At 39.5% G+C, this 23,026-nt stretch overlaps 1 protein-coding gene across 1 annotated transcript in view; it reads left to right on the forward strand.

The window, feature by feature from the left end:
* The window catches only part of LOC126092351 (gem-associated protein 8-like), a 53,581-nt gene extending 43,946 nt beyond the window's left edge, over window positions 1-9,635 (forward strand). Inside the window, exons 2-3 of the mRNA XM_049907891.1 lie at window positions 5,552-5,605; window positions 9,330-9,635. Of these exons, the coding sequence (XP_049763848.1) occupies window positions 5,552-5,605; window positions 9,330-9,529 (254 nt within the window). The 3' untranslated portion in view covers window positions 9,530-9,635. The remainder of the gene's footprint in view (window positions 1-5,551; window positions 5,606-9,329) is intronic.
* The last annotated feature ends 13,391 nt before the right edge of the window (window positions 9,636-23,026 follow it).

Consider the following 23,026-nt stretch of genomic DNA (forward strand, 5'->3'; position numbering starts at 1 on the left):
CTTACATTTTGACAGTTGCCATCCTTTCCGTCTCAGATGTTTTGTCCCATAGAGCCTTGGCATCTGAGGCAAACATATTTGTTTGGATGCAGACTCTTTACAGCAATACACCACCATTCTCACATTAGCCTTCACTGCACGTAATTACTCCACCAGCCTAGTTAAAAAGCAAATTTCCTGGGCTGTCACATACAAGCCTGGTACTTCACAAAACAACTTTGGAGCGCACCATTGGTGACTCAGTATTATCCTGGCCTGAAATACATTAATCAGCTAAATCAACTGGGCCATGACTTCCTAAAATTGTGCTCTGAAATGAGATCCATCCTGTCTGAAATTTTTCCCACAACACCTAGAACAGCTTTCCGCCACCCTTGCAATCTCTGCAATATTCTTGTCTGACCCTATGCACCTTCTACACCTATCTCCCTACCCTATGGCTCCTACCCCTGTAACTGTCCCTGCTGCAGGAATTGCCCTATGCACCCTCCTACCACCACCTATCATAGCCCTGTAACTGGCAAAACATATACTATCAAAGAGAGAGCCACCTGTGAATGACATTTCATGTCCCAGCTATTATAAACACTGTTCGGCCTTCTACATTGGCATGATGAACACCAAATCATTCATTAGGATGAATGGGCATAGGTCATCCCGTATGGTAAGTCTCCAGTGACCTGTGGTTCTGGGTGAATTTCCAAAAATGTACTCCTTTTCCTAGACCTTTCCAGTCCTTTCCCTTCACCCTTCTTCCTTCCCCTTCAACTGTTCTGCCTGAAGAAGGAGCTACTGCCTCCAAAAGCTTGCTAATTACAACCATCATTTATGTGTGTGTTCTGCTGCCACTTGGTGAGTGGATTTTTTATCTATCCAATTAAGTTATTTTGTCAATAATTGCTTGTTTTTGTTGTCATGACTATAAGTTAAATATTTCAAAGCACCTGTTAATTAACTTATTCACAATAGACTGTAACTTTTAATATTACTTTAAGGTATGCAAACTACACACACACGCACGCACGCACGCATGCACACATACGTGCGCGCGCGCGCTAGTGCAAGAAACATTTGTGGTAGTTCTACACAACTGGGAGACAAGGGCATGCTAGACATGGCCTACACCTGAATATGAGAGGGAAAGGTAAGTTGACTGAGCTGCTTGCAGAAAATGCATGGAGGGGGGCATCATCACACGAAGTAAGGCCCGTGCAGTTACTGGTGCCAGAGAGGTACTTTTTTTTAGGATAGAATCAGGATTGAGGCACGCTGTTTTGAAAGAAGTCAAAATAACAGAAGAGCACCACAAAATGCTTATGACTGCACAGGAAAGTAAATTTACATTATTTCATCAAAATATTAGAATAATAAGGTATGCTACTTTCCCAAACTACGAACTTAACAGTGAAAGGTCATGCACTGTTGAAATTGTTAGTAAGAAAAAATAGGACAATTATCAGGATTCTCTAAGTTTACTGTACTAAACTGTAAACAGAAATATGACTACAAGCCAACTTTACAATTTTCCATGTTTTCTGTAATGATGTGTAAAGGAAAGTGAAACCTTTAGTAATACGCTTAAAAAACACACTAATACACATAATTAATGAGTAATCTGTGCTAAACGAATTGTTATTGCAATCTAAATAACTTACCTTTATGAGAGGGAAAAAAATTGCACATCTCGCGTGGCTGCAATACTGCAACTTTTTTGATGATCCTTTAACAGAGAACTGCCTACAGAAAGGAACTATACTGAACATCTCTTTAAGGAATTTCCATAAACAATATGATGTTCACAGTTAAGAGCCTGATTTAGTGCTCTCTATTTGCAGTTGATTTCTCAATTTTCTAATCTTCTTCCAGCTTTATCATGACAAAGAGCTGTCAAGTAAATGGTTGGTATGATGGATGAAGGAAATGTCTTAGGCTTTCTCAAGAGATAATCTTGGCATAAATTTAATCATTCACGTTCTTTAACTTACATGAATTCTGCATGAATGGTGAAAACTTAAATTTTAATAACTCATTCAGATCTTTGTATTCATACTGTGCTGTTTGTAGGGGTCTTGGACAGAGGAGAAGTGACCAGACCACACAAAAAATTTTTTCGTCTCTCTCACCCCCCCCTCTCTCTCACCCCCCCTCTCTCTCACCCCCCCCCTCTCTCTCTCACCCCCCTCTCTCTCTCACCCCCCTCTCTCTCTCACCCCCCCCCCCTCTCTCTCTCTCTCTCTCTCTCTCTCTCTCTCTCTCTCTCTCTCTCACACACACACACACACACACACACACACACACACACTCACACACTCACTCACTTCCCTCACCCTCCCTCCCTCCCTCCCTCCCTCTTTTTTCTCTTTCTGTCTCACTCACTCTGTTCCCAACAGAGTGTATTATTTGAATATCCATGACACTCGTCTGAAAATCCAACAAACCAGGGAAAGGATATGTCTATCTGTTGGGTCGCAAGTTGTCATGGGCACGACTCAAAAATACCTGTAGTGCTAGCAGAATACTGGTTGAACTTATATACCTAAATGACCTTGTAACTGTGTAGAAAATGATAATCTTGAGCCTTTGGGTTCAAGAAAAAGTAACAGACTCCAAACTAAAGCTAATAAAACTCATGATTAGACTATGGAGTACGTTATCCCAAGCGCAATAATAGAGAGAACCCTATGAACTACAGCTACCTTTGTAGGTATGAGGATTTTTTAGTGTGTGGTGATTGCAGTGAAACCCCAGTAGCTGTAAATTATATTTTAACACAACATATTTTATTGGGTAACAAGAGGGTAGCCCCAGACTGTCCAAGGATTTTTCATCACTTTTATGTGAAAACAACACAAGTCTTAAATGAAAGTTTTAAGTAGACTAATTTATATGGAAAGCATCTGTAGCTACAGGTAATGATGAATGAAAACACCACAGACAGCTGGCAAAACTTGGTTTTTAACTGACCTCACTACCAGTTCCACGTCTTATAGTTGCATCTTCAGGTGCAATTTACATATTTAAGAATTGAAATATAATTATAAACCGCACTACAGATTTATGCTATTATACAAAAATTATTTGAAGAAATTTATTACATTAATCCATCGTAGGTGAACCCAGCGTTCTTAGTCAAGGTATTACCATTCTGAGAATACTGTCAGTATATAAAAAGCTACACAAATGAAGGATAATTTAGAAAGTGGTCCGCTAATAATGTTGCTGGTTAGGCTGAGCTGATATACTGATCATTCATTGTATGTGCAAGTATCTTTAAGACTAAGAACATGTGCTGAAGGCTAAAACTAATTTTGAATACTTCACTTATGATACAGTTTTCTGGTGGATGGTGAAGGCAAGGCCTACTTTTGCAAGCTGCACCATTCACGTCTGGTTTGAGATACGCAAGACAGCTGTGTGCCTAGTTCATTGTACTTTGTACCCATCATGGCCTTACACTGTTTCTGCTGTTAAATAGCTTACGAGCCATAACTTCAAAATTGGTATTAGCCTTTAGCACAGTTTCTTTTTCTTGTAGATACTTTAGCATGCAGTGAATGGCCAGTATATCAGTTCGATCTACCTGGCAACATTATTAGAGGACCACCTTCCCAACTACCATTCATTCGTCTTCTTTTTCAAATGTTGACAGTATTCTCAGAATGGCAATACCTTGACTAAGAACTTTGGGTTCATCTGAGATGTATTAATGTAATACTTTTTATGAGTAGAAGTATTCAAATAATTGTTATATAATAGCTCAAATTTGCAGTGCAGTTTATAATTATATTTCAATTCTTAAATATCACACCCCAGGAAGAAAAGTGACACAAGTCGAATAATGGCTTCTTAAGTTTGTGTCACTGAAAAATGTGAGAAGTGTCCCAGTGTGTACGAAAAATATAGTGGAATTTATTGCTAACAATACTTACTTCATATTTAAAGGAACTGTTTCAATATAAGTTTTATAGAATTAATTCTTTAATTTGAGTTTCCTCAAGTACTCCATTTTTGAATTGTGCCACTGTTCTTGCTTGGGTGTGATATGAAGGCTGCACCTGAAGGTGTGACTATAAGCCATGAAACCAGTAGTGTGGTCAATTAAAAACCAAATTTTGCCAGCTGTCAGTTGTGTTTTCATTCATCATGAAAGTTTTAAAGTTTTGCATTGAGTTAACACTGCATCCCCAAGCTGGTGTGGAATTCAGTGAGTAAGAGAGTGGCTAGCTCATCCAATTTCTGTCAACTGATGAGCCAATCATGCTAATTAGTAATGTCATTGAATCTTCTGTCTAAAGTTTTATCCTCTGTATTTTATTTTTCAATAACAGTTTGCTCCTCTTGCTGTCAAATGTATATGATAGTGATTTTACATTGTACTATTTTAAAGTATGAATAGTTCAAACTGTTGTTAATTTTTCATGCACAAGATCTGCCAAAAAACTCTGTGAATGGAATAGATTTTGGAGGGAGAAGGGGAGATGAAACTGTTACTAATAGCAGCTGACATGTACCGTGGAGTATCATACGGGGTATGAATGTACATGTATATAATTCTAGTTGTAAGTCATAATTTTGTAACAGTGGAAAATCCAGGATGAAATGTAACAATATAATGAAAAGGGTAGTTACTACTCACCATTTAGCAGAGCTGCAGAGTAGCAGAAAGGCACAACAAAAAGACAGTCGCAAAGTTAGCTTTCAGTCAATGAGGTCTTTGTCAAAAACACACACACACACACACACACACACACACACACACACACAGTCTGTGACAGCTGGAGCCAGCTGGAGGTCTGGATCCAGCTGCCAGAGACTGTGGTCTTTTGTGTGTGTGTGTGTGTGTGTGTGTGTGTGTGTGGACACACGACCACAGTCTCTGACAGTTGGAGCCAGTTGGAGGTCTGGCTCCAGCTGCCAGAGACTGTGGCTGAAAGCTATTTTTCCGATAGTCTTTCTGTTGTGCCTTTCTGTGACTCAAGATCTCCGTTGTATTGTAAGTAGCAACTATCCTTTTCGTTATAGTGTCATAATTTTGTAAGGTGTTTGATTGTGTTACATGCCCTTAAAACAAAGTACCAGCTGTGCTACCATTTGTTAATGTAGCAGAACCTCCAGGTCATGATTTACAAAATATTTAATGCCATAAGATTTCTGGTATTCGAGAGGAAAAGTTTGTAACACATAAGTATTAGTCACTGGTCCAGTAAAGTATGTTGGGAAATTTTCGCCATCTTCCTTCACACTTCATTGCCACAATTCGAGATCTGCCTTCAAAATTTACTGCTTAGTTTTTTGAAAAGTGTTTTACTCTGCATGTGAGTTATCAGTGTTTGCTATTTTCATGTTTGAAACACTATAAATTCTTTTGGGAGTTGAGAGCAATTGTTAACAATATCATCCTGTAAGATTTTGTACCAGTTTGGAGCATAACATTTTAATGGGATTTGGAATATTGTGTCAGAAGTGATTATCCTTAAATTTTGAGGACCAATTTGAGTTCTGTCTGTCTGCAACTACTAAGTTGTAAAATGTGTGGCATTTATTGTTACAGATAAGCTGAAAGCTGCTAAAGAACAGAAAAAGGAAAAAGAGCCTGATGGTAAATGTGAGTGATTTATTTCCTACTATATAGTTTCATATTGTTTATGAAAGCAGTAAGATACATGGAATTGTAATTTAGCTGTTGAAAGACTTCAGAGTTTTGACAGTTGTGTGTTTTTATTAGGCAAAACAAACTTCATCTTCAGAAAATTGCATTTCTGTTGCCCCCCCCCCCCCCCTCCCAACCACCTTCTCATATCTTCACCTTCCCTGCATCTTCTTAAGTACTATAAAGTATATATTTTGAAGTAGACAGTAATTAATTAATATAACAATATTACGACAAGGATAGCGGCTGCTCATCATATAAAAAAAAAAAAAAAAAATCATTTTGTTGTGCGTATCTGCGACTCAGCGTCTCCAATATTATGAAAAGGATAGTTGCTACTCATCATATAACAACAAAAAATCTTTTTGTTGTGCGTATCAGTGACTCAGCATCTCCGCTCTATGATGAGTACAACTATCCTTTTTGTAATAATGAAGTTATTTAGGGTTACTACTGAATGCTATATTCCATTGAGAAAAGGTTTTGGAGAGTTAGCAGTGAATAGCTTCAGATTGACTGGGAAAAGAAAAATATGAAAGGACAAAAGTGATGTTGGAGCTTAATGTCCTGTCAGAATAAAGATTTTGGGGGGGACAGTAGCACATTTAGAGAAGTGGGGTGGGGGGTTGGGAGAATGGGCTACACCAGTTGAAGGAACCATCTTGTCGTTCATCTGACTGGGCTTTATGGAAATCACAGAAAGTGTAGTCAGAATGAACAGGCATTAAAATCTTGCTCCTATTGAGTATGAGCCTGGTGCTTAATCTTTGTGTTATCTTGTTTGATAGCTTAACATGCAGTATTCAAACACTGTGCCACATTAATAAGTGCCTTAGTGTTTTATGCTAATTTTTTCCTATACAGTACCATCTCTAATGTCCTCAGTGTCAGGGGCACATAAACCCCTGATCTTCTTTCTTTCGTATATGATAGAACACGAGCTATATAAAGAAGGTAGTAACAAAAATAGGATTGACAAAGGAAGTGTATCTGCATATACATTCACAACATTCCCGTGACCCAAAACCTGTTCCTTCAACAGACATTTTGATTGAAATAAATGATTAGCCTTGTATTTTTGTTCTTGATATAATTTTTCTGTTGTCATTGTTGAAGATTTGTGTGACATCTGTATGGAGAGAGAGTAATAAGTTTTTGGTGTCTTTTGTGAAAATAGTTTTTTCATTATTTTAATGGTATTGCTCTGTGGGATACATGATGCACATGTACTGAAGTGTGCTGAGAATATCCTTTAGCACTTAAATACTAATTGTGTTGATGTACTATCAATCATGCTGTCATAAAACTTCCTCAGTGGTGTCAGGTCTTCTCTCTTGATTCAAGTGCAATCAACACAGATAGCTGGTACTCAGGCATCCTGAACATAGGTGTTTTTTAGGCCATCGTTTGTAGACAAATCATAAGTCATGCAGTCTCAGAAATATTGAATTGATTGGTTTGCAGGCTGACATTTGCCACCCCCACTCCCCTTCCCCCGCCCTGTAAATTCTACCCAGTTTGCAGGAGTGATCTCTTCTAATTATCTTTAATTCATTTACATTTTTAATTTTTTTACATTAGTTTCTGCATAATTGGACAGAAGTTTCCCATATTATATGTTGGTGAGAAACATTTCATCCCTTATAAACATCTATTCCCTTGAAAAAGCTTCACAATCTTTGTGAATAGTACCTTCTTGGCAACTGTGATGCAAACATACCCACACTCATTTTTTCATTCGCTCCTTGTATTTCATAGGTCCCATCAAAAAGAACAATCTTCAGGGATGTGGAAGCTAGTCAAGGTATACATTAACAAAAGAGAAGCAGATCAAAAAACTTAATCTGCACAGTGCATTAACATTGAACTATCACACACTGCTTGATACCATTCGTGACTATCAGTTTAATGTAATATAGTAAATTAGGGAGAAAGCCACTATTTGGAAGAAAGCTGCTGCTTCTTCAGTTGTATTAAATAGTTGCTGTTTATTTTCTATTAGTAGCTTAGTATTTACTTTATTACATTGATACTTTCCAGAGAGAAATAGTTCTCTACATTTGTAACTAGGAGTGTTTTCATACACTATATCACTACTTGTCATCCAACTTTACAATGAACACTGGTACTTAGCATGCAGCCAAAATGTATGCTCAATCTTTCATTCCAGATAATTGCATAATTTACAGGAGTTGATAACCAGGTATGTTTTTCATTTCTTGTCAGATTGGCTATATATTGCATGTATGTCAATTGTTGGGAGTTCCAGTTTTTTGTTTTATATTAGATGGAAACCCTGCTATCTGCATGTATCATTGTACCTCAACTCGTCAGCCCAGACAACCTTTTTCCTTGCCTAAATAGTCCAGTGGCAGTTTTCCTGTGTCCAGACTACTCTCTGTGCCCTGTGATATGCAGTGAACAGAGATGCAAGTATCACGTGATGTATTTGATATTCCATAGCGAGGAAGTTCTGGAAGGTACGGCTGCTCACTCTTTTTGTTGAGCACTGAAATGACAAGTAATTTGTGACACTGGTCCACAGCCAACAGTGATCCCTGTTAATCAACATTGCCCAAAGCAGTTGATTTTGATCCAAACCTGGGTGCTCAAAGTGGCATGTGAAAAGCCTAGTACATACTACACTGTCTTGGAAAGGGAGTGTCTCCCTCCCTCCCTCCCTCCCTCACTCCTTCCCTCCCTTTCTCTTTCTCCCCTTCATTTCCTAACAAAGGAACTCTCTTTAGTTCATCAGCTCATGCATTTGTTAATATATAGCAAGGTCCATATTATCCAGGTGTGAATTATACAGTATGCAGATTAGATTATCTATGCAGAATTTGATAAGTTTTGCAAAAATAAAAATGAGGAAGTGTTCTATTATTATTAAATTGAATATTTTTGTTTGGAATACATCATTATACATGTAGATCATTTTTTCATGCCATTTTATGTTCTTGAAATGCCCCATATTTAGTACATGATTTGAAGGAAGCCTTTTAAAGCAAATATCACACCAGATCAACTTTTTTATGCAAAATAGTTACACCTTGAAGACATAAATTTTTCAACACTTCATTGACATAGCTAGCAACAGCTGTTTATAAAAATTTCAATTTTCCCTCAGTTCAGTGATTACTATTTTCTGTATTAACCTGATTACTTTCAAGCACTTAATTTTTTTTGTACTAAACTAGACCTCACCCTGATCGTCCAATTCTCATTCTTTGTTTGGTTATAAGAAAGTCTGATAACAACCCATGAGCTGATGAACTAGAGAGAGCTCCTTTGTTAGGAGGAGTCTTGTTTTCACTCTGCTCAAACATCTGACCTATCAGTAAATAAAATTTCTGGTAAAAACATGTGTTATGGATTACTATATCTCTTTTTTTCAGTTATCCATGCAGTTTCTGGTCTGCATTATCCCAGATAATTGGGAGCTTGCTGTAGATAACTGTTAATTATTTTTCTCAATGTAAATAGTACATTGTTTAGCAATTAGATAAGGAAATCTTTTATTTAATGCACCAATATATGGCTACAGTAAATTTTATACCAATTAGGCAGAACAGTGATTAAAATTTTTATTTTATATAGTCTCAAGCAGTTTACAAGAATGCAGATTAATAGTAAATATAGTATTAATATTGAGTTTTCACTACCATTTTACTTTTTGCAGCTGAAGATGATGATAACTTAGATACAGTGCCGCCAAAGAATCCTGTGGGTCAGCAGAGAATTGAAGAAATGAAATTGCTGTATGGTAAAGCAGCTCCTATGATTATGGGAATGGAAACTGCATTACAGCTTTCGTTTGACAGAAATGTTGATAAGTTGCAGCCTCGAATGTGGCCCAATATTCCATTAAAACTATCATAAATGTGTTATAATGAGATTTGATTATGTTTTAATTTTTCTGCTTCAGCAGCCCAAAAGCAAATAAGAATGTTTCAAAATAATGTAAAGATTTTTCATAGATAATAAATTAATAATGAAACACTTAATACTTTTATACTTTTAGTGGATGTTGTGGGGATATTGACCTGGGTGGGTGGCAGCAGGGGGCAGGGGGCAAATTAATTTTTTTTTTTTAATAATCCCTTTATGGAATTTTCTTGGTCCAGTTCTCCTAAGTGATGTTTGTAGGCTTCTAATTGCCTAGCTATGACATTATTACACTGCAGTGGTAGCACATATGGTTGTAAGCAACATCTGAAAAATGCTTGAAAAACAGTGTCCCATATGACTTCGAGCTGTAGGGTTCTTCAGGTGTCTTGCCTGAAAACTATAACTTCTCCTTAGCAGCAACTCTGTTATACAAGTTAATATTGGGAGTAAAATACTAATGTCTACCAATAGTCTCAATGCACTTTTTTGTAAAAATCAGATTATATTCATGAATTACTAATTTCACATTCACTATGACTAGTCCTCTACACTCGGTAATTATTTTAAAGATGGAATAGTGGAAATGTTCTTCCCAAACAGTGGCCTTTCAGTGCTCACAAATATTATGTATTATGTAATGTGGGAAACTTGCCTGGTATTTACAGTTGGTAAAGTTCCATTGTGAAAGATGTTCGCCCGATGCGATCATCTATCTATCTATCATGGTCTAATTCACTTTGGTACATGCAAAACTTTTTTAACTAGCATTTCCGGAAAGTAGCGTAAAGTTTAAGTTGTTGTTTTCAGAAACGTTGCACTGTTGTTTTTGTTTACACACAGTTGCGTATAGGTCAAATTTGTGGAATCATATTTTCGTGTTTGTCTGTAATTTAACTGACTTATTCTTTATAAACTATTACATTTATCATGAGTGGAAAGTGCTTGACTTGCCATAGGATTGTTAGGTTGGTGCTTTGGTGTGATGGGTGCTGTAGTTTTTTCCATGTAGGTGACTGTAGTAACGTGGGAGTAGGGGAAGTAAATGAGACTCATCAGTGGTTTTGTAGGATTTGTAGTAGAGATAGAAAGATATTAGAACAGAAGGGGAAAATTGCCGCCCTTCAGGCTGAGTTAGACAAGGCTAGGGGAGATCTTGACAGGTTAAGGAGGGAGAAGGGCAAAGAGAGGTGGGAAATGACAACAGGCAACAGGAGGAACAGGCCTAGAACTTTGTCTGACAGCTTTGTGGTGAATGTGGAAAATGGATTTGACCTGTTGCTTCAGTTAGAAGCTGGTGAGGCTCAAGCAGTTGCAGGTGTAGACAGGGCACAACAAACTTTCAGCAGCAAATTGAAAAGTAAGAATGTAGGGAAATCAGTAAAGAGAAAGAAAGTGTTGTTGTTAGGTAGTTCCCATGGAAGAGGTGTTGGCCAACTTTTGCAGGATGAACTAGGATCAGAATACCATGTCACCAATTTTTTTTAAACCTAGTGCTGGTCTGGAGCAGGTGGCAGAGGATTTAGGATCACTTTGCAAAGATTTCACTAAGGAAGACACCATGGTTATAGTGGGTGGGCAGGCAACAGTATTGACAGAGATCCTGGGTACAGTATAGAGTGTGACCTGGCAAAGATTGCATCAGCATCGAAGGATACTAGTGTTGAGTTTGTATCTGTTCTTGGGCGCCATGACCGACCTCATTTGAACTCTTCGTCAAGAGAGTTAATTTGGAGCTGGAACGGCTGCTTATGTCGGGTGCAGGGTCACACATTTGTGTGGTTCCTGTTGAGTCTCTCAATAGGTAGGATTATACTGGGCATGGCCTTCACCTCAACAGGAAGGGGAAGGGTGAACTGGCTGGGAAATTAGCAGGAAAGTTAAATGGGGGGAGGCACTGTCATGAGTGGTAAAATACTAGTGGTTATAGGGTTCAGAAAATACCCTTTTTTAGGGTAGGGAGGACAGAAAGAAACCAAATTTTAAGAGAGGTTAGAACTGAGACAAACCATCAGTTTGAGAAAGAAACCAAAAAACATAATTCTAGCTTATTACATCAGCATAAACAGCTATTGGTTAAGAATTTTCAACAGTTGGCAGATATTTTAACTCTTCCCAGTTTTAACTCAGCCAATGTGAAATGTCAGCTATCTTTATTGCATCAAAATATTCGAGGCCTGAGAAATAAAATTAATGAATTAACTATCTGCATAGATGAATAAGAGTCTTCAAACCCAGCTGACGTAATCTGCCTCTCGGAACATCATGTGGCCACTGGTATAGAACTTTTAAGTGTTACAGGGTTTAGGTTAGCATCTCACTTTTGTAGATCAGAAATGGAGAAAGGAGGAGTTGCCACATTCATCAGGAACTGTCATAAATTTAAGAACATAGACATTCATAAATTTTGCCTAGAACAGCATATGGAAGAATGTGTAACAGAAGTAGCATTTCACAAAAAATCCTTCATAATATTAAGTGTATATCGAGCACCTGCAGGTAGCTTTAATCTGTTCATAAACCACCTTGAAGCTTACTGGCCCATTTAACAACCAAAAACAAAGAAATAGTGGTTGCTGGTGATTTCAGTGTAGATTTCCTTAAAGACTCTCCCAATAAGAACTTACTTGAGTTAGTAACACTATCATTCAACTTAATTCCCACTGTAAAGTTCCCCACTAGGGTAGCCAAGTGCTCAGAAAGAGCCATTGATAATATTTTCTATAAAGTCCAATGAACAAAATTATATTACAAAAGCAATAGTCAATGGCCTCTCAGACCATGATATGCAGTTCCTTCTGTTAAATGTTAATACTGAACAGGATATAAAATCAGTTAAATCTGAGCTCAAGAGGGTAATCAATAAGCCAAAAATTGATTATTTTAGGACACTCCTCAGAGACGTTCACTGGACTGATGTTTACAGTGCTCATGGCATGAATGAAAAATATAACACTTACTTTATTCGAACACTGTTTTCTCCCAAAACTTACGAAGGTTAGAGCAAAGTCTGCAAAGAAGCCATGGATTACTCAAGGAATAGAGGTGTATTGTAAAACAAAAAGAAAACTGTATCTGTCAATCTGAAACAGTTCCGATGTTAATGCTATAGCACATTACAAGAAATACTGCAAAATATTAAAGACTGTAATACGGACATCAAAGCAAATATATTACAAGGAAAAGATAGTCATATCAGATAGCAAAATAAAGACAATATGGGATATAGTGAAGGAGGAGACGGGTAGTACCAGACATGAAGAGGAACAAATAGCATTAAGAGTAAATGATACATTGGTGACAGATGTGCATAATGTTGCAGAACTTATTAACAAACATTTTATAACTGTTACTGAAAAGATGGGGTTATCAGGTTCGGTAGATGCTACTATGGAATACCTCAGACCAGACGTTTCAAGTAACTTCCATAATATGAATTTGACCCTCACTACCCCAGCAGAAATAATGTCCATCATAAAATCTTTAAAATCAAAAACCATCACCAGGTGGTGACTCTGGCGTCCGACCGATCGTACAGATGGTGAATATTATCGTGGGATACGTTGCGCTACGTCTGTTCGACCTGTTCACGTAGTTCTGTAAGAGTTGTTTGTTGACGAGTCGCACGAGTCACTTCTCGTCCCATCACATCCCATACGTGCTAGATTGGAGACAAGATCGGCGATTGTGCTGGCCAGGGAAGTTGCTGCACGTGTTGCAGAGCACGTTGAGTTTCACGGGTAGTGAGTGGCCGAGTATAACCCTGTTGGAACAACACATAACCATTCTGCTGTAAGAATGGCAACAACAGAATTAGCAATCTGTCGCAGCTGCGAATTTGACTTAGAATATTGTACTTTCTATAGCCTTACTTGACATTTTTGGGGTGTTGTATTGCCTGTGTGGACAAGCTCTTTAGGTAGATGGCCCAGAACTCTTAGGTGAGGTCACAATGGAATGCTTATACGGCGAGCATAGACTTCGTAGTAAAATCATTTTCAGCACCAGGAGACAATTGGTGAAGTAAATTTCGTGATTATCAGACTTCGAGCCAATGTCCTGCATTAATTGCCAAACCTCTCAGCAGTGCCTCATTGAGTGAGACCACGTAACAGTGTCGATGTAGAACTACTCATTGGATGGGAAATTAAGCTCGGTGGCCGCTCTGATATTGTTTGAAATGTATGCACTATGTATCTGCGCAGATTTACAATATTTTCCCTTTACCACCACCATCACCACTACCAATCATAATCTTCACCATCACCATCAGTGCTATTGTCATTAACAACAACAACAACAACAACAACAACAACAAAAATAACAACAAGGCAACACGCAAGGCTCCCAAAAGGCATTAAGTACAAAGAAAGGCTACTAACGGGCCGTGAGCTACACAACGTCATCCATACATCAATAAGAATCAAGTTATTATTGTTGTGTAGTCGTAAGTTTCTTCAACTTTATGATCCATATCACACACCTTTAAACCAGCAGTTGCTAATTTGTTTCCTGACTAGCAGATGGGCGGCAAACTTTGAAATGTGCAGGTGTCGATGTAACAAAATTGTGTGAATCAAATGTCTGTGAAAACCTGTTGTTTCTCAGTGCAAAAATGCACAGATCTGAGGATGTATACCACTATAGTCTCCAGTTTCTAGCAGCAAAATCGCTGTGTAAGATTCGCTTTGTATAGGTTGATTCAGCTGCCCTGCCGATGTCACTTTATGCAACCCGCAGTGTTATATCTGGCCTACAAAAAACACGCTTGAGATTTTCACGTTCCCTCGCCCACTACGCGCAAACTATTAGTCCTACAGAAAAAAATGAACAAGACCTTTTTATAGGAAATTTAATGTACTTAAATTTTGTACTGGGATATGTTTCTGCTGAAGGCCATGGTTTTCAAACGCAGCTCCAGTGTCACACTCATCCCTCACCAGTCAGGATTTCTAGTATTTGTTCATGGCAGTCCCTCTGACCACTGTACAAAAATTTCTGCCTTCATGAACTATTCCCAATATTCGACCTTTTATGGTCTCTATTGATTGTGCTGTTATGGAGACCCGCCAGGGTAGCGGAGAGCGATAACGTGCTGCTTCCTGGACTTGGGTAGGCGCGCCGGCCCCAGGTTGAATCCACCCAGTGGATTAATGACGAGGACCGGTGTGCCGGCCAGCCTGGATGTGGTTTTTAGGCAGTTTTCCACATCCTGCTAGGTGAATACTGGGCTGGTTCCCACGTTCCGCCTCAGTCACACGCGTCGCAGACATTTGAAACACGTTCGCACTATTTCACGATTTACACTATATGCAGACAGCTGGGGGTACACTGCTTCCATCCCTGGGGGGTACGGGGTGGTGGCAGGAAGGGCATCCGGCCACCCCTAAAACTAACCTCGCCAAATCCGTTCTAACCAGCGAAAGAAAGAAAGAAAGAAAGAACGAAAGAAAGAATTGATTGTGCTGTTACACCACCAACATAGTCAGCTATTACGTTAACATTATTATAACTGGGCCTGTGAGGGGAGTGAAAGAGAATGATTTTTGTGAACGTTACACTAAAACTAATTATGTTGACAACTTGATCCAAACTTAAGCCTTACAAGCACAGTACTTTTGTAGTTAGTACGCCTGACTAATAAAACGACGTAATTGTTTATTTTATGCTGTTAAAACTCACAAAACTGTTAGGTAAAATTCACACAGACGTTAGTTTTACAATTTGTATGTGTTTGACTATACTGGTGGCAATAATCCAATCAATATAGACGAAAACAAGTACAGTATCAGGAACAGTTCGTGTAATTGGAAATTTTCGTACAGTGGTAGGAGGGAGCGTCACGCCAACATACTAGAAATTCTGACTGGTAAGGGATGAAAGTGGGGGTGTAGTTGCGTTTGAAGGTCAATTTTGTACATTTTTCTTGAATAACTTGAAAACGGTGGCCTCCAGCGAAATCATATCCAAGTAAAAAGCAATACATTAAATTTCCTACAAAAAGTCGCTGTTCATTTTTTCTGTAGGACTAATAGTTTACGCATAGCGAGCAAGAGAATACGAAAATCTCGGGTGTGGTTTATGAAGGCCAGCTGAAACATTAAGGACCTGTAGTTTTTTACTGCACCCATTATTTTTCTAATAATCCGAGACTGTTGTGTAGTGTTTTAGTTTTGTTTTTCTAGGTATGCATGCCTTGTTGCACATATTTTTTGTCAAACCTTGTGCTCTCTCCATTTTATTAACTCTTACATCCAGTGCAAACTTTTAGAGTCTATTCTGTTGTATAATTCACCGAGTAACTTAATTTTACTTACTCAGCCTATTTTACCTATGTGAGTTTCATTGAATTTTGGTGAATTTTTTTATATTTGTCATGTTTTTCATTTTGTCGGCTGAAATTTTGAGACCGGTTCTATTTGTTATTTCTTCAAGAAGACATATTTGAGTAACTGCGTCTCTCAAATCTTCTGAAAGTATTGCAAAATCATCTGCAAAAGCCAGGCAGCTGATCTTAACTCCATTTGTTTTCATTCCTAGAATTGTTGGTTCAATTTTGTGATCTCTTAGCTCCGAATTCCAGATCCTTACAATTTTTTCTAGAACGCATTTAAACATCGAAGGTGATAAACCATCTTCCTTGTCTATCACCAGTTTTCATTTCAAAATGCTGATATACTCCTTCCATAAATTTAACTTTAGATTTTTAAAGTTTCACTAATGTTTGCTAATTTTGCTTCAACATCAGATTTTCTAAAGATTTTGTCATTGTTTCTCTGTGGCGAATTATGCATTTCGAGTAAAAAATGTGTTCTGTACAGGATCTTCTCTTTCGAAAACCACCCTGGTATTCTCCCAGTCTTGTCTAATGTTTCTGCTACTATGTCGAGGAGAATCTTTGATAATATTTTGTATGCTACAGGCAGAAGTGACACTCCTCTGTAATTGTGGACATTTTTGTTTGTCTATTCCACTATTCTGGAATCTTTTCAGTTTCCCCTATGTTCTCAAAAATCAGTTGTAGATCATTTATTATCTTTGGTTCTGACAGTTTCAATACTTCTGCTGCAATGGAGTCTTCACCACTTGCTTTGTTTTTTGAGTGATTTGATGGCTTCATGAGTTTCTTGCTGCGTTGGTGTGAAATTTTCCCATGCATTTTGTGGTATTGCTGGAAATTCCAATATAATTGTTGGAATTGGGCAGCTTAAGAGCTTGTCAACTAATTTTGCTAGCATTTCACAATTTTCTTTGTTATTTACTCATAACTTACCATTTCCATCTTAGAAATTAAAACTTGGTGCTTCATACCCTTTAAGTAAGTTGAATCCTTTATTTATTTCCCAATAGTTTATTGCAGGAGATTCATGCCTACATTAGGCTGGTGGTGGATGGTGTGCTTTGAAACCATGGTGCACGATGTGTGGATGAGATGTGGCTGGCAGGAACTAAACCTGTCTTGGTTCGACAATGGGACAGCCTTGTGAGACCCTGGTGGCTGTCCTGTGCCGAGCCAGCTACTGCTGAGGGGGCATAACCTGGGTAGGCAGGGCAGGCTGGTTGAATACTTCAGAGTATGGCAGATGCCCACTGGACCGGTGGCTGACAGGGCTTCAGTTCGGCACTTGGACCATTGATGCTGCACTTGAATCCGGGCAGGCAGTTCTATCGGGATGATGGTTGAGTGATGGTGGCCTCGTGGCGCAAGCTCACGTTACATTGTACACCGACTCGATGACTCGCTGATTCGATATCCCAGTTGGTTGGGCAGCTATTATTTATACTTTTCAGGGCGGGCTTGTTGTTGAGCAGAAGCCCCTGGTGTCACATACACCACTTGGTGCAATACCTCCAACGTGTACCAGGTTACAGCAGTACCACTGAACATTGACCAAATGGTCGTGCTGGTTTGCCAACACAGCTGAGGTGGAGAAACGTTACTCCAGCTGGTTATGGCTAGAAGAATGATTACGGCAATGAGCCCTTGCCTTGGTTCGTGTCAGTATAGTATGGAGTGTACCTTGTGGTGCAGTGGCTAAGTGATTAAGTGCCAGATTAAAAATCTAAAGTTCATTTATTGCTTCTTTCTTCTCTACCAATGATTCATATTATATTAAACAAGCCAAGCTGCACCATGTGAAATTGTATATTCCCCCACCCCCTACAGTCAACTGGGTAGATCAGTTTGCAAGGCAAGCATGTACTACCTGCAATAAGACCACGACCAATAAAGCACTACACTGTTCAAAGCAATCATCGGGCTAAGAACAGTGTAACTAGTGTAACTAACCATCAGAAATGTCAGTTGTGCATTAGACGATTACTTGATCGCATTGAGTTACCAGACTGTAGCAGATGACCGAAAATGTAAAGAACACGTGAAGACGACACATTTGTAATGTGAACAACCTTAAATCATTGGTGTTGAAAGGAGACAGAGGTAAAGAAAATGTAAACAATTGTGTATTATAGCATATCTGTTTGTTATGACATATGTGAAGATTATTGTCTAATGTTGTTTTTACGATCATTTTCCCCAGCAGATGTCTCCTTTGACGAAAAATTGACTAGGAAAGACTTTTGTTGCTTAAGTAGTCCCTTAAGTACTGAAACAATTGTGGAGCCTGTCGTAAAATGATGTCATTTGAAATTATTCTTTCATAGATACAGAAATTAGAGTCCATAGTGCAGTACAATGGAATATTGTTTTTTCATCAGATGTCGATTAATGGTGTGATTTAAATATGGGATTCTTCTAATGGAAGTTTCTGGAAAATATTATAAAATAACGTATTCAGGTGTTCAAAATGTAAACATTTACCATATTAACAACCTGCAGCACGATTTTAAATTCAATACTTTGTACAAAATAATAAAACTTAAGCGTTGGTAACAGTTATTGAAGTCGACTAAAACAATTTATATTACTGAAATTTACATATTTTAGAATTTATTGTTAAAATTAAATATTTCATGAAATTTAGTGCAGGAAAGTTTTGTATTTAACAAAAATATGTATCTGTTTCAAATTTGTTATTCGTTTATGCGGGATATACATTGAAGCGAAAAAGATACTTGTAAAGGCATGCGTATTCAAATACAGAGATATGTAAACAGGCAGAATAGGGCGCTGCTGTCAGCAACGCCTCTGTAAGACAAGTGTCTGGCGCTGTTTTCAGATCGGTTACTGCTGCTACACTGCCAGGTAATCAAGATTAAGAGCGTTTAAAAGTGATGTTATACTCGGCATACGAGCGATGTAACACAGCATCTCCGAGGTAGCGATGAAGTGGGGATTTTCCCGTACGACCATTTCATGAGTGTACCGTGAATATCAGGAATCTGGTAAAAATCAAATCTCTGACATCGCTGCGGCTGGAAAAAGATCCTGCAAGAACGGGACAAACGGCGACTAAAGAGAACCGTTCAACGTGACAGAAGTGGATCCCTCGTGCAAATTAAGTGAAACCCTTCCGCAAATTGCTGCAGGTTTCAACGCTGGGTCATCAGCAAGTGTCAGTGTGTGAACCGTTGAACGAAACTTCATCGACATGGGCTTTCGGAGCCGAAGGCCCACTCGTGTACCCTTGATAGCTGTACGAACCATTGAACGAAACATCATCGACATGGGCTTTCGGAACCGAAGACCCACTCGTGTATCCTTGATAGCTGCACGACACAAAGCTTTACGCCTTGCCTAGGCCTGTCAACACCGACTCTGGACTGTTGATGACTGGAAACACGTTGCCTGGTCGGACGAGTCTTGTTTCAAATTGTATCGTGCGTATGCATGTATACGCGTATGGATACAACCTCATGAATCCATGGACCCTACATGTCAGAGGGGACTGTACAAGCTGCTGGAGGCACTGGATTGGTGTGGGGCAAGTGCAGTTGGAGTGATATGGGACCCCTAATACGTCTAAGTGTGACTCTGATAGGCGAGACGTACATACGCATCCCGTCTGATAACCTGCAACCATTCATGCCCATTGTGCATTCTGGCAGACTTGAGCAATGCCAGCAGGACAATACGTCACCTCACACGTCCATACTTGCTACAGGGTGGCTTTAGGAACACTCTTCTGGGTTTAAAAACTTCCACTGACCACCACACTCCCCAGACATGAACATTATCTAGCATATCTGGGATGCCTTGCAACGTGCTGTTGAGAAGAGATCTCCACTCCCTCACACTCTTATGGATTTATGGACAGCCGTGCAGGATTCATCGTTTCAATTCTCTCCAGCACTACTTCAGACATTAGTTGCGCCCATGACACGTAAGGTTGTGGCACTTCTGCGTACTCGTGGGGGCGCTACACGATATTACGCAGGTGTACCATTTCCTTTGGTTCTTCATTGTATCATCGAACTGAAAAATTTATATAAGTTCGTTTCTACATTGCAAATCAAGATAAATAAAAACTGTAACAATATAAAAATAATTGGTAGGTGTTATTTGTGTATATGAGGGCTGGTGCAAAGCCGGGGATGGTTGTAGTGGCTATTGATTCGGCTGGAAGGTGAAGCGTACTATTATGTGAATAGTGATGTGTGCAAATTGTCACATTAATAAACCCAATAAATGTAATCCCAGCTGTAGTTACACGAGGTGCATTCAAGTTCTAAGGCCTCCGATTTTTTTTCTAATTAACTACTCACCCGAAATCGATCAAACTGGCGTTACTTCTCGACGTAATCGCCCTGCAGACGCACAAATTTTTCACAACGCTGACGACCCGATTCCATGGCAGCGGCGAAGGCTTCTTTAGGAGTCTGTTTTGACCACTGGAAAATCGCTGAGGCAATAGCAGCACGGCTGGTGAATGTGCAGCCACGGAGAGTGTCTTTCATTGTTGGAAAAAGCCAAAAGTCACTAGGAGCCAGGTCAGGTGAGTAAGGAGCATGAGGAATCACTTCAAAGTTGTTATCACAAAGAAACTGTTGCGTAATGTTAGCTCGATGTGCGGGTGCGTTGTCTTGGTGAAAGAGCACACGCGCAGCCCTTCCTGGACGTTTTTGTTGCAGTGCAGGAAGGAATTTGTTCTTCAAAACATTTTCGTAGGATGTACCTGTTACTGTAGTGCCCTTTGGAACGCAATGGGTAAGGATTATGCCCTCGCTGTCCCAGAACATGGACACCATCATTTTTTCAGCACTGGCGATTACCCGAAATTTTTTTGGTGGCGGTGAATCTGTGTGCTTCTATTGAGCTGACTGGCGCTTTGTTTCTGGATTGAAAAATGGCATCCACGTTTCATCCATTGTCACAACCGACGAAAAGAAAGTCCCATTCATACTGTCGTTGCGCGGCAACATTGCTTGGCAACATGCCACACGGGCAGCCATGTGGTCGTCTGTCAGCATTCGTGGCACCCACCTGGATGACACTTTTCGCATTTTCAGGTCGTCATGCAGGATTGTGTGCACAGAACCCACAGAAATGCCAACTCTGGAGGCGATCTGTTCAACAGTCATTCGGCGATCCCCCAAAACAATTCCCTCCACTTTCTCGATCATGTCGTCAGACCGGCTTGTGCGAGCCCGAGGTTGTTTCGGTTTGTTATCACACGATGTTCTGTCTTCATTAAACTGTTGCACCCACGAACGCACTTTCGACACATCCATAACTCCATCACCACATGTCTCCTTCAACTGTTGATGAATTTCAATTGGCTTCACACCACGCAAATTCAGAAAACGAATGATTTCACGCTGTTCAAGTAAGGAAAACGTCGCCATTTTAAGTATTTAAAACAGTTCTCATTCTCGCTGCAGGCGGTAAAATTCCATCTGCCGTATAGTGCTGCCATCTCTGGGACGTATTTACAATGAACGCGGCCTCATTTAAAACAATGCGCATGTTTCTATCTCTTTCCAGTCCGGAGAAAAAAAATCGGAGGCCTTAGAACTTGAATGCACCTCGTACTGTAGTTTCTGCAGAGAATGGAGCGACTGTGAGCTAAATAAATCTGTGAAGGCAAACATAAGTGAAGACTAAAAATAAATGTAGATTTTCTAGGCCCAAGAAACGTTAAATTATATTGCCATAACACTATTTAATTATCTCAAATAAATTACCCCCCCCCCCCTATAACTTCCATCTTATTAAATAATGAGAGAATGGATAATGTTACAATAGAAAAACCGGTGACGCGCAATAAGAATTTCGTGTGGTTCAATGTAAAGAAAGGGCTGGACGATAAGATGCACAGATACTTACGTGAGACAAACCTTACGTTACATCACAAACATTTCACGTTGTTCCGTGCTTTCGCTGATTCTAAATGAGCGTTACGTCAGAGTCCTTGCATGGAGCACACCACAAAGACGATATCAAAGCACATATCGGAAAGTGGCTTTCTGAAATTAATATCAGGCAAGCATTTGAGTACTATACGGTGCCATACGTCATTGCTTGTAATCTGTCTTTGATGTATTCCGTATGTCACAAAAGCGTTTCTAGTTGTCGCCTATTCCCATTTTCAACGTGAAAAATCCTTTATCGACCCATGTAAGGTGAAGGACATTTCCCTGTTTCGTGTACCATTCGCGAACGTCAGAACAGATCTTCAGTATAACAGTGGCGCTACGAACCTGTTGCAGACGGGTACCAGTCTCAGCGTTAACGTAAGTGAGAAGAATCAGGATATGACTGTATCGTTACATTACTGGATATGTGTAGTCGCGGTAATAGCGTGTTTGAACTACCTTATGGTTAACAGTAGAGTTTTTATTGTTGGAAATATGATATTTGAATCGTACATGAATATATATTAGAAATGAGTCATTTTTATTTTAGGAGGGAACAGGCTGCCAAAATCGAGTCGTATCCGACAACCGCTACTCCTGTAGCTGTATACAGGGTGATTCAAAATTCTTGTTACAGTGTTACAATCTTGCAGCGGTTGTAGAGGGGACTTAGTAGATGAAGATTTGGGAAGGAACCCATGCCCGGAAATGTACCGTTTGGATGTAAAATCAGTTTGAGTATCGTGTCACTTCAAACCTCCCACTTCACGGTATGCACAGAGAGGAGTCAACGAACTGTGACCTGTGTGCTGTAGTTGCTCATGTCATGGGCAAGATTTCGAGCACTTGTCCTCGAGTTCTGCTCTGCCAGTGACGAAGGACGTCCTCTTCAAAGTCGAGAGTGTAGCGCGTCCGTGGAGCACCTCAGCCAAACCTCCCGCTCTCGAACGTACCAGTTTCTCGTAGCCGTTATTGCAGATTGAGGGAGGTGTTATGTGACGGCGTAATTACAACAGGAGATGCCGACGGCGAACTCTTTTCAGCTTGTATGCATACCTCGAGGCTGGAAATTTGAAAGTGATCTGATCCGCCAAACGATTTTATATCCAAACCGTACATTTCTGGACGCGGGTTCCTTATCGAAACATCATCTACTACGTCCGCTCTACAAACCCTAGAAGCCTGTAATAGGAATTGCGAATCACCCTCTATATTTAATTTGTAGCGAGTCGGGAG

This window comes from Schistocerca cancellata, chromosome 7, assembly GCF_023864275.1.
Source record: "Schistocerca cancellata isolate TAMUIC-IGC-003103 chromosome 7, iqSchCanc2.1, whole genome shotgun sequence".
NCBI lineage: Eukaryota > Metazoa > Arthropoda > Insecta > Orthoptera > Acrididae > Schistocerca > Schistocerca cancellata.